General features: G+C 54.4%; 1 protein-coding gene across 1 annotated transcript in view; it reads right to left on the reverse strand.

The window, feature by feature from the left end:
* Positions 1-2,553: 2,553 nt before the first annotated feature.
* The window catches only part of LOC131819385 (epididymis-specific alpha-mannosidase-like), a 31,752-nt gene continuing 20,058 nt past the window's right edge, over positions 2,554-14,247 (reverse strand). The window contains 8 exon segments of the mRNA XM_059154446.1: positions 2,554-2,824; positions 4,231-4,351; positions 5,133-5,245; positions 6,692-6,829; positions 8,443-8,635; positions 8,713-8,823; positions 9,935-10,187; positions 10,749-10,940. Of these exon segments, the coding sequence (XP_059010429.1) occupies positions 2,631-2,824; positions 4,231-4,351; positions 5,133-5,245; positions 6,692-6,829; positions 8,443-8,635; positions 8,713-8,823; positions 9,935-10,187; positions 10,749-10,940 (1,315 nt within the window). The 3' untranslated portion in view covers positions 2,554-2,630.

A 14,247-nucleotide genomic window follows, 5' to 3' on the forward strand; every position in this document is an offset into this window, starting at 1 on the left:
TCTTATGTATCCCAAAGTTCTTAGCATTGATGGTCACAATTGTCTACTACTTCTTAAAGCCATTAAGAGATCTATCCCATTGTCGACTGTCCTGAAAGGTTCAGAGTGAGAACCGTCCACGGGCTAAATGCCAACAAAAAGAACCCAGACGAAGAAGCCCTAGTGGCCCATGTGATGGACCCTGTCAGGGAGTGCCTGGAGATGTGCCACGTCCACTCTGGAGACCAGTGTCCCGCATTCAGGAGCATCAAGGGACTAGTGAGGAGGAGAGAAGCAATGCCACAGTGCCCTGAGGCACCCTAATCCTCAGCCTCCTCATCTGTGAAATGGGCCAAGGACTGGCCTCCCTCACAAAGGCCAGGACTACCTTTCTTTCCCCCATGGGTCTCTCTCTGGAGGCCAGCACACCGTCCAGGGAGAGCCACCTACTAAATGAATCAATGAATCAATGAATGAATGAATATCATGAGGATTCATGGCACTGACCTACATGACCCCATGAGATTCCTGTAGGTTCTCATGTGATCCTCAGGACAACTCAGCTGACCTGCCCCTGCCCATCAAAGAGTCAGTCCTGGTGACACTGAGGGTGTACTCCGGCCCGTGCCTGACGGAACCAGGCTCAGATTCCAGCTCCTCACCTGCAGCTCAAAGACCCAGTGGGAGATTGCTTTGTTCCAGAAACAGCCACGTACATTTTACGGCAGCAGCTGGGTTGATATGTCAGAATCCCAGAGCAGCATCGTGGGCGCTGGGCAAGTGGGAGCAGAGTGGGGCTTCCATTTGCCCAAAAACAGCATCCAGATCACTGAATAATTTATGGTTCATGCAGGTGTGATGCCCTCAGGGCTGCCTCGGCTGATGTGGCCATTCCACCCATGTCAGTTTGTATTGCCATGAGCACTCAGCTGCCTCAGGTCCCTGCAGGATTTCAGATCACCCTCGGATCAGAGCAATTTGTCCCTGTGTCATGCTTTTGAACCACCAACCCTGGGTGCCTAGAGGGCATGGGCCATGCAGGGCCCTGGGGCCCTTTCTGGGCATGAGGTTAGGCCCCCAACACACCCCAGGACTCACATCAGATGACCGATCTGGTCACCCAGAGCCTTGACATGCACTCAGGGGCCCTCCTGGGGGAGGCTGGGCCAGGGTGAAGGTCCCTGGAGGAACGGGCCCTTCCAGGAGATGGGCAGTCTCAGGCCAACTGTCCTGCATGAGGCCAACGGGGCCGGAGTGACCCCCATCTTCCCCACTTCATTCTTCTCTGAACAGAAGCCGCAGACAACCTTCATCGCTGCAGCTTTGATCCAGGGATTAAACATTGATCAAGGGCCACGTGTGCCTACGTCTGCTTCCAGCCTGGGGATACAGCGGGGAACAGCCAGAAGTTTCCTCCTCTGTGAAGCACACGTCCAGGGGTAGGAGACAGCCGATCCCTGCCATAATGAACAAGGGAAGAGAAAGCCTGGAAGGGGAGGAGACTGGCAGGGGGAGGGCGGTGTTGGTGACACCTGCCATAGAGTGGTCAGAGGAGAAGGTGACCTGGAGTAGAGACCTGAATGAGCCAGGGAGGGAGCAGTGCAGGAGTGCAGGAGTGTGAAGGAGTTTCTGGGCAGAAGGAATGGCACGGGCCAAGGCCCTGCAGTGGGACTATACTTGCATGTCAGAGGCATTGGGAGAAGGCTTCTGTGACTGACACAGTGAATACTGTGTCATCCACAGGGAAGGATGGGACCCGAGGCTGGAGTTTAAGGTGGAGCCCAAAGACAGCAAGGAAGACTCTGGATCACACTGACAGAGTCAAGAACCCAGACCACACAATGTGCTGGAGGCTTCCAGATCCTGCCGTTCAGGTGTCCAGACCAGAGTCCGGCACACACAGGAATGGCAATGAGGGAACAAAGGAAGCACTCCTAAAGATGCCTTGATGACAAGGGACAGTCCAATTCCACTGCACCATCAGTCCCACAAGGCTTGGACCCCATACAGCTAAAGGTGCTGGGAATCCTCTTCAGGCTCCCACTCCCACACCAGGTCCCTGTTCTAGGAGAGCGTCACACGACACCAGGCACCTGGGCCATTTCCGACACAGCCCATGGAGGGCCGCCCAGGAGCCTGAAGTGAGAGCAGAAAGAAATACCCCAGCAGATTCTGTCCCCTGCTCTCAGCACCCTGCCTGTCGGGGCTCAGGCCTTGAGGCATCTGCTCTTCCCACAAAGCCCACCCTAGCCTGAGGGTCATCTTTCCACAGCCTTCCTGGATGGACCCCTCTGCCCCCCACAGGCTCAGAAGGCCCCTTGTTCTGCCAGGGCCCTCATCCGCACACATCATTAGGGACACGGTAGGCCCGCACGTCACACTGGTGACCTGGGCAAGAGGGGGTGAGGCCTGTGTGGCAGGTGCCTTTCCTGTCACTCTGGGTACTCCCCTCTCACTTATGGGAGCTTCCCAATGACTCCTGCACGGGCACAAGAAGTGTGCGTGTGCGTGCAGACATCACCCAGGCGGGGGGATAGGAGAGGCCAGCTCTAGAGCCCAGGAGAAGATGTGAAACACAGTTTTTATTTAAAGCACAACAAAACCCCCAATCTGACCATTTTCTCTATTAGCTTATGGGGGGGGGGTGGTCCTCACTCATCCTCCCATGCTGCTTTTCCATGTCCTGGGTCCTGTTCCTTTTCCTGGGGCTCCTGGGGTTGCCCTGAGTTCACAGAGTCAGCCAAGGGCTCACTGCTATGAAAGTGGATGAAGAATGTCCGCATTTCCTTCGGGTAAATGGTGACCTTCGTGCCTTGCAGGGATGTCGAGTGAGAGCTGGAGCTGCCTGGGGGAGCAGAGGTGGTCTGTCCTTAGAACCACCTGCTTCCCCAGGGTGTTTCCACCCAGATTCCCCTCATACACCGCACCCACCTACACTCTAATGTGGCTCTTTGATGAAGGCCCTTGGCTGACCCATCCCACAAGTACTCCCACTGCCATGCGCCCCTTGCATTTTGGCCCTCCCATTAGCAAAATATGTAGGTGGTCCGGGCCATGCGTGGTCTCATTTCCCATGGGGTGTAGGCTCAATTCCTAGAACTTTCTCACTGAGGCCACCTGGTGGGGCTGCACTTTATATTACTGGGTTCCACTAAATTCAATCTTGAGAGGGAAGCTTGTTCATTCATCCATTCATCTAGCCACCCATCTATCAACCCACCCATCCATTCATCTATCATCCAACAATCCATCCATCCATCCACCCATCCATTCATTCATTCATCATCGATTCATCATCCTGCAGAAAGACACTTCTACACCTCTACCCACCCACTCATCCATCCATCTACCCATCCATTCATCTATCATCCATACATCATTCATCATATATCTACCAATCCATCTATTTATTCATCAATCATCACCTATTCATCCATCCTTCCATCCATCCATCCACCTATCTATGATCCATTAGTGTATCCACGAATCCATCTTTCCTTTTACTCATACAAACACTCACACTTACACAAAGCCATTCATTCATCCACACAACCACCATCCATCCATCCATTGTCATCGATCCATCCATCCATCCATCCCATTCATTCATCATCTATCCATCATCAGTCTACAAATTCATCCACCCATCCACTTATCCACCTATCTATCCATCCATCCATCCATCCAACACCATCTATCTATTCCCAACGACTAAGTGTCCAGCTATGTAGAAAGCACTCAGCTGCATGTGGTGAACAGAGAAGACCCATGGGAAAGAGGAAAGAGGGGGAGAGAGGAATGGAAGAGGAGCCTGACCCAGCTCTGGACTCCACCAAAGCTTGAGGAGGAGTGGGCCAGAGAGAAGGGGACAAGGGTGATCCAGGGAGAGGGAACAGCATGGGAAAGACTGGGGGGCATAAAGCTGTCTGTGGTTCCCAGGAGCTGATGGTGGTGTGTGCGGTGTGAGACACAGCATGATAGATGTCAGACCCCCTGGGATATGCCTGCCAGTTCAGGACTCACCCAGGGTGGTCTGCAGACACACACACAGGCATGCACACACACACTGACCCATGGTGTGTGTACAGAATCAGAGAAGCCAAGTGTGTGTGTACAGAATCAGAGAAGCCAAGTAGCCCGCTCAAGGTCACACAGGCCATAAGGGATCTAAGCAGGATCTGGCCTGCTCCTGAGCCAGGCTGGGGGAGGGTTGGGATTCCCAGGCTCAGCCTGAACCAGAAGTTCTCAAACCTCTGTTGTGGGGACCACCCCAAGTCTTCCAGCTCCAGCGGCGCAGCGTGCTCACATCCCATGTCCCTGTGAGTGAGCGCTCCTCCACTGCCGCCACGGACCCCAGCCCCTGCAGCAAGACCTGAGGGACAGGAGCACAGGGAGGGTGAGCTATCAAAAAGGTCCCAGATCAGAGCAAAAGCAAAGCAGGAGCAGGGGCGACACCCATGCTTGGGGCACAACACACTACCACATGAATTCTCCCAACAAATTCTCCCTCTGGGGAGAGGGAACTGTGTGCCCATTTCACAGATGAGGCCACTGAGGCCAGGACCAGCATGCTTTCCCAGGAACTGCACTGAATAAGCATACCCAGGGGAGGCAGGCACAGGAACTGCCTCCATCGTCCAGACCCTTCTCCCCAGTATGGCTCAAGGGGCAGCCCAGGGTGAGACCAGGAGTGGTTATCCATTCCAAGAAAACAGGGACTCAGCCTCCTGTGTGAGGACAGAGGTAGGTGGCCCCTTCTGGCCTGACCAGCAAGGGATGGCTGGCCCAGAGTTGGGAGGTTTCTGGAGAAGCTTCCCTGAATTGACACAGGGAGAAGGCAATCAGAAGCAGTACCCCATCTGCTGCTGCCTTCCCACTTCTGCAGACCTATCTGCTTGTGAGGCTGTGCCTGCGAGGCCGGCTGCGGGACACAGCGACACAGGAAGGGACCAGAGAAGCAGCAGCAAGAATGCAGAGAGAGGAGGGAGGGATGCCCACGTGCCCCCACAGCACCCACTCCAGGGTGAGCGAGAGCACCCCAGGCATCTCTCCTGAGGTCTTTGCCAGAGGGGATTTCCACACTGGGGTTTTCCTGCTTGCTAGGACTTCAGGCTACGGCCAGGGAGCCTGTCACAGGGTCTGAGGGCTCTTACCTCCAGGTTCACACTCACGGGTTGAGACAGGACCTGGTCCTCCCCCACCTCATGCAGGTGATGGAGCCGCAGCAGGACACGGCGGAGGTCCACCTTGGCCTTCCTTCCATGGCCTTCAGGAACAGAAGGACCCCCATCAATGCCAATCCTCTAGTCTGGGCCCAGCACTAGATACCTGCCCTTCACTTCCTACCCTCAGCCTCCCTGGGAGGCAACTGACAGTCCCTGCTTGATATTACTGCTGCACACAGGTTATGAAAAATCCCTTCTACCTGTTCCAGGGACTGGTTATGGATTGGAGCCCTAGGGTCAGGAAGGTCCTCTGTCTCCAGATGATGGTGGGGGTGGGGTGGAGAGAGGACATGCTGATGTCCAGGACGACACACCTGCTTCATAATGTGGCCCTGAGCTCGGGGAGATGGGGGTTGGGTCTCGCTCAATCCCTGAGGCTTCCCTCACTCTGCCCCTCACTCCCCGCTCTCCAGGGAGGAGGGACCTTCACTCAACAGGTCTGGGGCACCCCTAGGCCAGCCCCTTTCTCCTATTTGGGAGCTAGCTGTCTACAGGAGACCTATTCTCTTGCATGGGGCCACGCACACCAGTGGGAAGGGAATGCTCTGCCTGGTAGGGAAGGCTCCTTGCCCAGCATCTGTGACAGGGGGATTCCTGGTAATACGGTTCAGTGCTAGAACATCACTTGGCTGCAGGCATGAGCAATGGTCCCCAAGATGCACTTTATCAGATAAAAGTGTTATCTGGACTGTTGCCTCTTTATTTTCCTCCTTCAATCTGCGGACTCCTACTGAGCCGTCTTTGGTGACTGGCAGGACCTGGGTGGGGCTCTAGGGGACAAGAGGGTGGCTCAGGGGCAGCCAGCTCTGCCTTTGAGCTCCTCACAGTGGAAAAGGGAAGATAAGGTGCAGTTGGAGCTTTGGCAACAGGAAGAGTCAGTTTATGGCAAGTGTCACCTCCACCAGGGAGCCCTCCATGATGCCCTGCTGGGGGTATAATGTGAACACTAACATCACTGGGTGGTGACTTGGCTGATTCCCCCTCTAGATGGAGAGCTCTGTGAATCTAGGGGCCTTGCCTGCCTTGGTCACTGCACTACCCAGTGCCCGGCACAAGAGACATCTGTTCAGTGAATGAATGGAAGTTCTGGACAGTCAGGCTTCCTGGGTTCAGAGGACAAGTGGGACTGGCTTTTCAGGGTTCTAGGAGGTGTCCCTGAAGAGCAGGACTGCACTGAAGGCTGAGGGTCTGGCAGATGGTGGATGATGAATGGGAGCTGGTAGTAGGGTTAGCAGGGATCCATCAGAGAATGTGTGGACATATCCTGGGCTGGGGTCCATGTCCACAGGGTACCCTGCTTACTGAGTAAACTGGTCCCCCACAGCCTGTCCGTGGGTCTGGGCTTCCACTTTGGGTAGAGAAGATCAGGTGACCATGCAGAAGCAGGACAACTCTGAGAGGAGCCCACTTTGTCTGGTGATGGACATGGGGCCAGGTCGCCATGGGGAAGGAGCCATGAGTCTGGCTCCCCTGGACACCTGCCTCACCTTTCTCGAGATTCTGCAGGTGCTCTGTGTGGTTGGAGCTGTAGTTCCAGCCTGGGATGCTGAGGATCTGAAGGTGAAGACCTGGGGGTAGGGTCACAGCTTCTTGCTGTTGGGGGTCTGGGAGATTCTGGGCAATCGCTGCAAGATAGACACACAGAGCCAGGACAAGCATTGGGGCCAAGCTCCTCCTCCTGGCAGTGAGAGCTCTGCACACCATGTGCCCTTGTTCAGGCAATCTGGCTCCTGCCCATGTGAATCCCACAGGGAGGACAGCCTGAAGCACCTGCTGGTCCCAGTGCCTCAGGCATCCCCTTTCCTGCCTTTGCCCATGGACCTCTTTCCACCTGGATGCCTTTCCTCCCACCTGTCCAGGGGCTCAGATCACAGAGTCTAAGAGCCAGAAGGACCCTGAATCTCTAGTCCAGCCATTTCAAAGTAGAGATGGGGAGTCTACCACCCACAGGGGTGATGGGGTTTGTTCCAGACCCCAGGGCAGGTTCATGCAGAGCCCTGATTTCAGTGCAAGCTGTGGGATGCCAGCTCCTCCCTTGTTTTGTCATTAATGGCCCCCTGCTCAAAAGGCACCTCAGCCCCCTCCTCCTTCCAGGAAAAGCCCTTTTAGCTCTGGGCTCCAGCTGGGGCATCACCTCCTTGCAGTCCCCAGGCCATAGTGATTGGTCCAAGTTCATACCACAAATTCCTCTCTGCACCAGTCAGAAGCTTTCCCTGGAATTGTTGTACTTAAGCCTGGGACGACTGTGCTCATTTCTTTTGCTGAGGTTGGGAGAGAGGAAGTGGGACAGAGAATATCAAGCAGGCCCCTCTACAGTCCAGGGGCCTAATGCAGGGCTTGATCCCATAAGCCAGAGATCATGAACTGAACTGAAATCAGGTGTTGGCTGCCTACCAACTGATTCACCCAGGTGACTCTAGGTGTTTCATTCGTTTAATGATGTTCCAAAAGTACCATCTCTAAACATGATTATTATTTATTTTCCCCATTTTCAATTATTTTCATACAGGTACAGCCTGTTTTAAGTCAGTAGTGGTCTGAGTGGAGGGAATTCATGAGCTTTGCAGATCAGACCATGGACAGGAATCTCCCTCACCTGGTGACAGCATACCAAGAAGTCAAATAAAACAAATATTCTAATGTTGATCTTCTAGGTGTGAAGCCATATATTGGCTCCCTTTGAATATGTCATATTCAGAAAGAAAAAAAGGGTCACCTGGGTGGCTCAGTTTGTTAAAGTCTCCGCCTTCGGCTCAGGTCATGATCCCAGGGTACTGGGATCGAGACCCATGTCAGGCTCTCTGCTCTGCAGGGAGCCTGCTTCCCTCTCTCTGCCTGACTCCCTGCCTTCTTGCGATCTCTTTGTCTGTCAAATAAATAAATAAAATCTTTTAAAAGAAGGAAAGAAAGAAGAAAGAAAGAAAGAAAGAAAGAAAGAAAGAAAGAAAGAAAGAAAGAAAGAAAGACAGACAGGCAGGCATCAGAGCAAAAATGAAGGAAACTCAGGGAAAAGGCAGAAGGTGGAATGGGTGTGTCTCAGAAATGCTCCCACCATCTATATGAACTTAAGTGAACCCTGAACCTCTTTGCCCAAGTTCGCCTACACCTTATATGAGGACTTTGGATCAGAGACCCTGAGCTCCCTTCTGCCCAACGTTGTCCAGATCAGGGGTGGTCCACACCCCTCCCCAGGTCTACCCGGCCAGGTGGGCTCATTCTGGTATGAACACTCCCTTACCATTCAGCTCTCTTAACAGCACTACGGGTCTGTGCTGCAGCGCCAGCCCACTCCTCTGGCGCAGGCCGGTGGTGAGTGGCCGGGGTCCTAGCAGGAGCCAGAGCACGGGGTGGACAACAGAGGTGTCGTTCAGTGTGAGGTCATAATCCAGAGCCCAGTCAAAGTTGTTCCTCAGCCGGCGATGGAGCATGACCTGCAGGGGAAAGCTGTCTGACAGGGCCCCCTCCCACCAGCTTCCACCCTGGGTGGCCAAGAGGGCCCACTTCCTACCTCCACCTGGCCGTTCCCTTGGCTGGAGATGCCATGTGCCTGCTCAGACAGCAGCACCAGCCTGCTTTGGCTGTCCTCGATGAAGGCGGACTGAACCATGGGGTAGTAATTCTGTGCACACAAACACGGCCAGACTGGTGTCAGGGCAAAGTACGGGCAGGACTGCTGGTCAAGGTCCCCCTCGGGCCACCCCTGCCTGTCCCCCACATGGGCACAACAACTGCTCAGGGTGCAGCAGGAAGACTATGGTAGAGGCTCTGACCACAGAGCCCAACAGACTGTCATTCACATACAGATGCACTGCTTCCTGCCCATCTGAGCTGGGAATGGAGTTTCCTCATCGGGACCTCAATTTCCCCACCCATACAACAAGCTCACAACCCAATGTGCACATTTCTATGCGAGTGATGAGGGGGTGCATGGGGCTCATGTGCTATGGATGCAGGGCCGAGGGTTACTACAGAGACAAAGGACTGAGTCTGGTCTGGGGCAGCAGCCACACTCCCCACACTCTGTGCTCTGCTGGAACAAATGTCCTGGAAGGACCCAAAAGGACGGTCAGGAGCCCCTGCATAGCATGGGAGAGTGAGAAAGCAGGGATGAAGGGACCAGAACTCAGAAGCAAAGTAGGGTGGGGACATAGCCCACTGGGTCCCCCGGGTGGAGTAAGGACTAATGATTACTGGGGTCACAGGAGACCCCCACCGCGGGCTTCACCTCGATTGATCCCGCTGACCCTCCCAGCCCTGGGGACCAAGGTTATTCCTTTCATTGGGGCAGTGGGGAGCCATAGGAAGGCCAACCCCCTTGCCCAGAGCTAGAGCCCTGGGATGGGGGAGCTGATGTGTGGCTTCGGACCACACTCATCACTTCGAACGAGCTGCCAGGCAGTGTCTCTGCTGCAGCACCTGACGGGGATCAGGCCCTCTAAGCCTTTGACCAGCATCAGCTCAGAAATCTCAAAACGACTCCCCCAAGGAGATTTCTGATCTACACAAAGGAAACCGAGGCACAGACAGGGACAGGGACGGCCCAGTGTCTGTGGTGGCACCAGATTTAAGACACCAGGGGTGACCCGAGACGGGGTCCTCCACCCCCAGCAGCACAGGTGGGCAAGGGGCTCACAGGTGGTGCTGGAACGGGCTTCTTGCTCTGGCCTTCTGGAAAAGGGCCATCAGGGCCACCCCATGGGTACAGGTCCAGCAGGCATCCTAGGGCCTACCCGAGCGATGCTGTTGGTCGCGTGTTCCCGGAAGACTCTCCGCTGCATCTGGAAACCGTTGCTGTCCGAGTAGAGGATTTGCCGGTTGTGGAGACTGGTGCTAGTCCTCAGGACGGCCTCACGGTTCAGCTCCAAGGGGCCCACCCGGTACTCCTGCTCGATGCGACGGCAGAGCAGCTCCCCACCATGGCCGACCGGCACGTGGGCGAGCCGGGAGTAGATGGCATATGTGTGGTTCCGGTCTCTCTCCTTCCTGGAGAGTTGGGACTCAGTGGGTCAGGCTCTGGAACTCTGCAGATGTCCCTCCTCCTTCCCCTTCATCCATCTCTCCGTCCCTTCCTCGCTCCCTCCCCATTTGTCTTCCTTTCTTCTTTCCTTCTTTCCTCTCTTCCTTCTTCCTTCCTTCCTGTTTCCATGACCCCTTCTCTCCCTCCCCCCTTCTTGCAGTGAGGCAGAGAGTCAGGAGCCATCCTGGGCAATAAATATAATGGGAAGAGCCTGGTCCCTGATAATACAGAGCTTGGGTGGGTGCTGACCTGGATGGCTTAGTTCTGTGCTGTCACATGGCTTCCTTGTGGGTTCCTGGACCAACTCTGACCTTGGACACCCCCCACAAGGTACAGCATGTGCAATGAGGCCAGGATACCCCAGTCCAGAGCAATCACGTCTGCATCAAGATCCCATTGAGAAGAAGCTGGTATAAGGAACACACATGGATCCTGACTCCCTCCAAGAACGAGCTGGCGTCAGGAACACACATGGACCCTGACTCCCTCGTAACCCGACCAAGTGCACCAAGGGAGCCCCAGCGCACCTGTAGAAGAACTGCCGGATCTCCGTCATGAGCTTTCCTGCCACAATCTTCATCCCCACACTTTTCCATGGGCGCTTTGCACTCTCAGTGGGTGTAAACACAAAGTTATCAGATATAGGGCCATATTTCAAATTACCGTTGACATGGTACTCCATGAACTCCTGGGTCACCCGCACTGTGCTGTTACTCTCTCTGCAGAGACAGGAAAGGGAAAGCAGTATTCTCTTCATGCACGTGTGTCCCAAGCATTGTCCTTGTCATCTGGGAGCTGGTGAACAGCCTTCTATGCAGACACCCACCTCCATAAGAAGCAGAGTAAAGAGACCTCAGCAGAACCTCGATGACAATCACGAGGCCGCTTGGTGACACCTATGCATGTGGTTCAGATAACGTCCGTGAGACACCCTCTCCCCTGAGCCAAGTGGCCTTAGATCCTTCCATGTGCCAGGGGGACCCCATGCAGGAGGGCGACAGAGGCTGTATAACAGGACCCCGAGAGCGTAAGCAGAGGGTATTGAAGCTGCCCAGAGGAAACGTCCCCTGGAGGTGGTGCCTGGTCATCAGGCAGCCAGCAGGGCCACCCCACACCTTTCAGAGGAACCCCAAGGAGCACAAACAAGGACTTCGTCATGCAGACCCCCAGGCACCCAGATGTAAAGAGCCAGCACCTTCGCTCACTTCGCCGCCTCCTCCTGACTCCCGAGGGCAGGGAATATGAACCCACCTCACTCCCGAGGCCCGCGAGACTGGAGGCCCTAATCCCTGGCACAGGATCTCATGTCTGGGAAGAGCCCAAGCAGGACTCGGGTTCTGTTCCAACTGCACTATCTGGGCTCATCCCATTCGGTTCAGATACTGGGGTTGGGACAGAGGGTGGGGGAAGAATGGGCAGAAACTCAGAGCCCTGTAGACACATGGATGGTGTAGACACGTGTATGGATTGTACCTCTGTGTGTGGTCAAGGCACAGTCACGTACTGGGATCGGGGCATGGGTCTGCGGGTACAGAACATAAAGAAGTGTCCCTTCCACACCCATTTGGGGGATTTCTGTGCTATTGTGTTGGGCATGGACGGGAAGGCAGGGGTTCATCTGAGAAGGGTCCCTCTGGCCCCTCTGAAGAGGCCAGAAAAGGTTCTGCTCATTAGTCTGGCCCAAACCCTTTCCCTTCTGGCTGCAGGCTGTCCATGCCCCACTCCCTGCATCAGCTCTGCTGGGTGTTGTCAGGGAGAGACTGGAGGAGTAAAGCACGCTCCATCTGCGGTGGGAATAACACTGAGCCTGAGGGGGGACGAGGCGCTCATGCCCATGGCAGCATAGACAGACCTTGGACACACGATGCTAGGGGGAGGAAACCCACCCCACAGGGCTGCATGGAGTTCATCCCCTGGTATGAAATGTCCAATTTAGACAAATCCAGAGACAGAGAAGAGTCACAGGGGCCATGACTGATGATGCTCACATGAGCATTGAGTTTCCTAACCCCACAGACAGGGAACATTTCCATGGCTGAGCTGCATGGTCAGCAAATTCTACCCAAGGTGCTGTCCTGTGACAAAGAAGGTCCCTCCACCCAACCTTCCCTGGGGTGGTCTCTGCACATGGTGGCTGCCCCCTCGGGCCCTGCACAGGAGGGTCCTGCCATGGAACAGCTGTCCCCTCATCTGTGCCCATGAATTCTCTGGCCCTTCCAGTCCTCAGTCCCGGCTCCAGGTGCCTCCTGCCCACCAAGACTCCTCTGATCCACTGCTCTCCAATTCCACAGCTCCTTCTCTCTGTGACCAGTGGTCAGGCACTGGGCCATTGATTTACCCCAGAGGGGATTTCAGAGACCCATAAGTAGCACCCAGTTCTCACCCCGCCAAAAGGAACAGAGACAGATGGGGGTGAAGGGATGGTCAGCAGGCCAAGAGTGTACTATTGGACATGCTGAGTAAAGGGTCATGGCTGAAGATGAGGCCTTCATGAATTGCACACAGTGAAGGCGAGGTGGGGCTGGCCCAGCAAGAGCTGTCTAGTTGGGCATCAGGCCTGACTGGACAAGCATCCCAAGGCCAGCCTGGGGACTCTGCTCTGACCAGGGAGGCTCAGAAGTTGCCTGGCCGCCCCGGGTTCTACTGCTCTCCTCATCCTCCCCTCCCCACCCAAGGGGGCTGCAGTCACTTCCTTCTACCTGCCACACCCTCTCTCCAGGAGATCTTTAGCATGATGAAGGGCATAGCTCTGCTGGGGTCCCCCTGCAGGGAACTTCTTAGTGCTGTAGGCTCTAGAGCTGTGCACAGCTGCCCTCAGGGTGATCGCCAGGTACCACTCACCTCACACCCATACTCCTCTCTCCTTTTTCTTTCCCTCACTCACTTTCTGCCAGCTACTCCTCCCAGACTTCCTGTTCTTCCTGCATTTCCAATCCTGTTGGGAGGTCACATCAGGAAATGTAGTTGGGGTAGAACGACAACTATCTGGGATGTGACCTGGGGATGGACAGGGCTGGCCCCAAAACACTTGGGAGGCTTTTTCCTGGAGGTCACCTGCTTTCTCTGCTGTCAACAACTAGTTGCTGAATGAATGGATGTGTGGATGGATGGTTGGATGGATGAATGGATGAAAGGGAAGATAAACATACAGGGATAGATCAAATGATAATTGGATAGATATATGTGTGTAGGCATGAATGAGTGGGTGAGTAGGTCAATATATGGATAGATTGGAGGGTATGTGGATGGATGGATAGATGGATGTGTGGTTGGGTATGTAGGCAGGTAGATATATGAATGGATGGAAGGCGAGGGAATGGATGGGTGGGTGGTTGAGTGAGTGGATGGTGGATGGTTGTGTGGTTGGGTAAATATATAGACGACTGTGAGTATAATGGACAGATGAAAGGATGGGTGGTTGGGTGTATGGATGGATGGAGGAAGGGTGGATCTGAGGGTGTGAGAAGGTAGCTTATAGGTGGTTGGGTGCTTTGGTGTGTGGATATTAAATAATACTTGTGGGAGTTAGTGAATGGATGGGTGGTTGGTTAGTTGAATAAATGGATGAACAATAAGGATAGTGTATGGAAAGATGGATGGATGGATGGATGGTTGGATGTTAGAGTGAGGTGATGGATGGATGGGTGGATAGAAGGTTAAAGAAGAAGGTTAGTGGGTGTATGGATAGATGGATGGAATGATGGATGGATGGAATGATGGATGCATGCATGCATGCATGCACAGATGAATATATAGACTAGTGGTTGGATGAGTGGATGGATGGAGGATGGATGGATGAGAAGGTGTATGAAAGTGATAGATGGGTCACTGCATGGGTAGTTTGATGTGTGGATACATGGATGGTTGTGGGGGTGGTCGGGTTGTTGGATACATGGATGAACAAGAAGGATGGTGGTTGGATGGATGGGTGGATGGGGGAATGGATGGATGAGTAGATGGATGAGTAGATGGATGGGTGAATGGAAGGGTGAGCGGATGGATGGGTATAAAATGGGTAAGTAGACG

This window comes from Mustela lutreola, chromosome 1 (assembly GCF_030435805.1).
Source record: "Mustela lutreola isolate mMusLut2 chromosome 1, mMusLut2.pri, whole genome shotgun sequence".
Lineage (NCBI taxonomy): Eukaryota > Metazoa > Chordata > Mammalia > Carnivora > Mustelidae > Mustela > Mustela lutreola.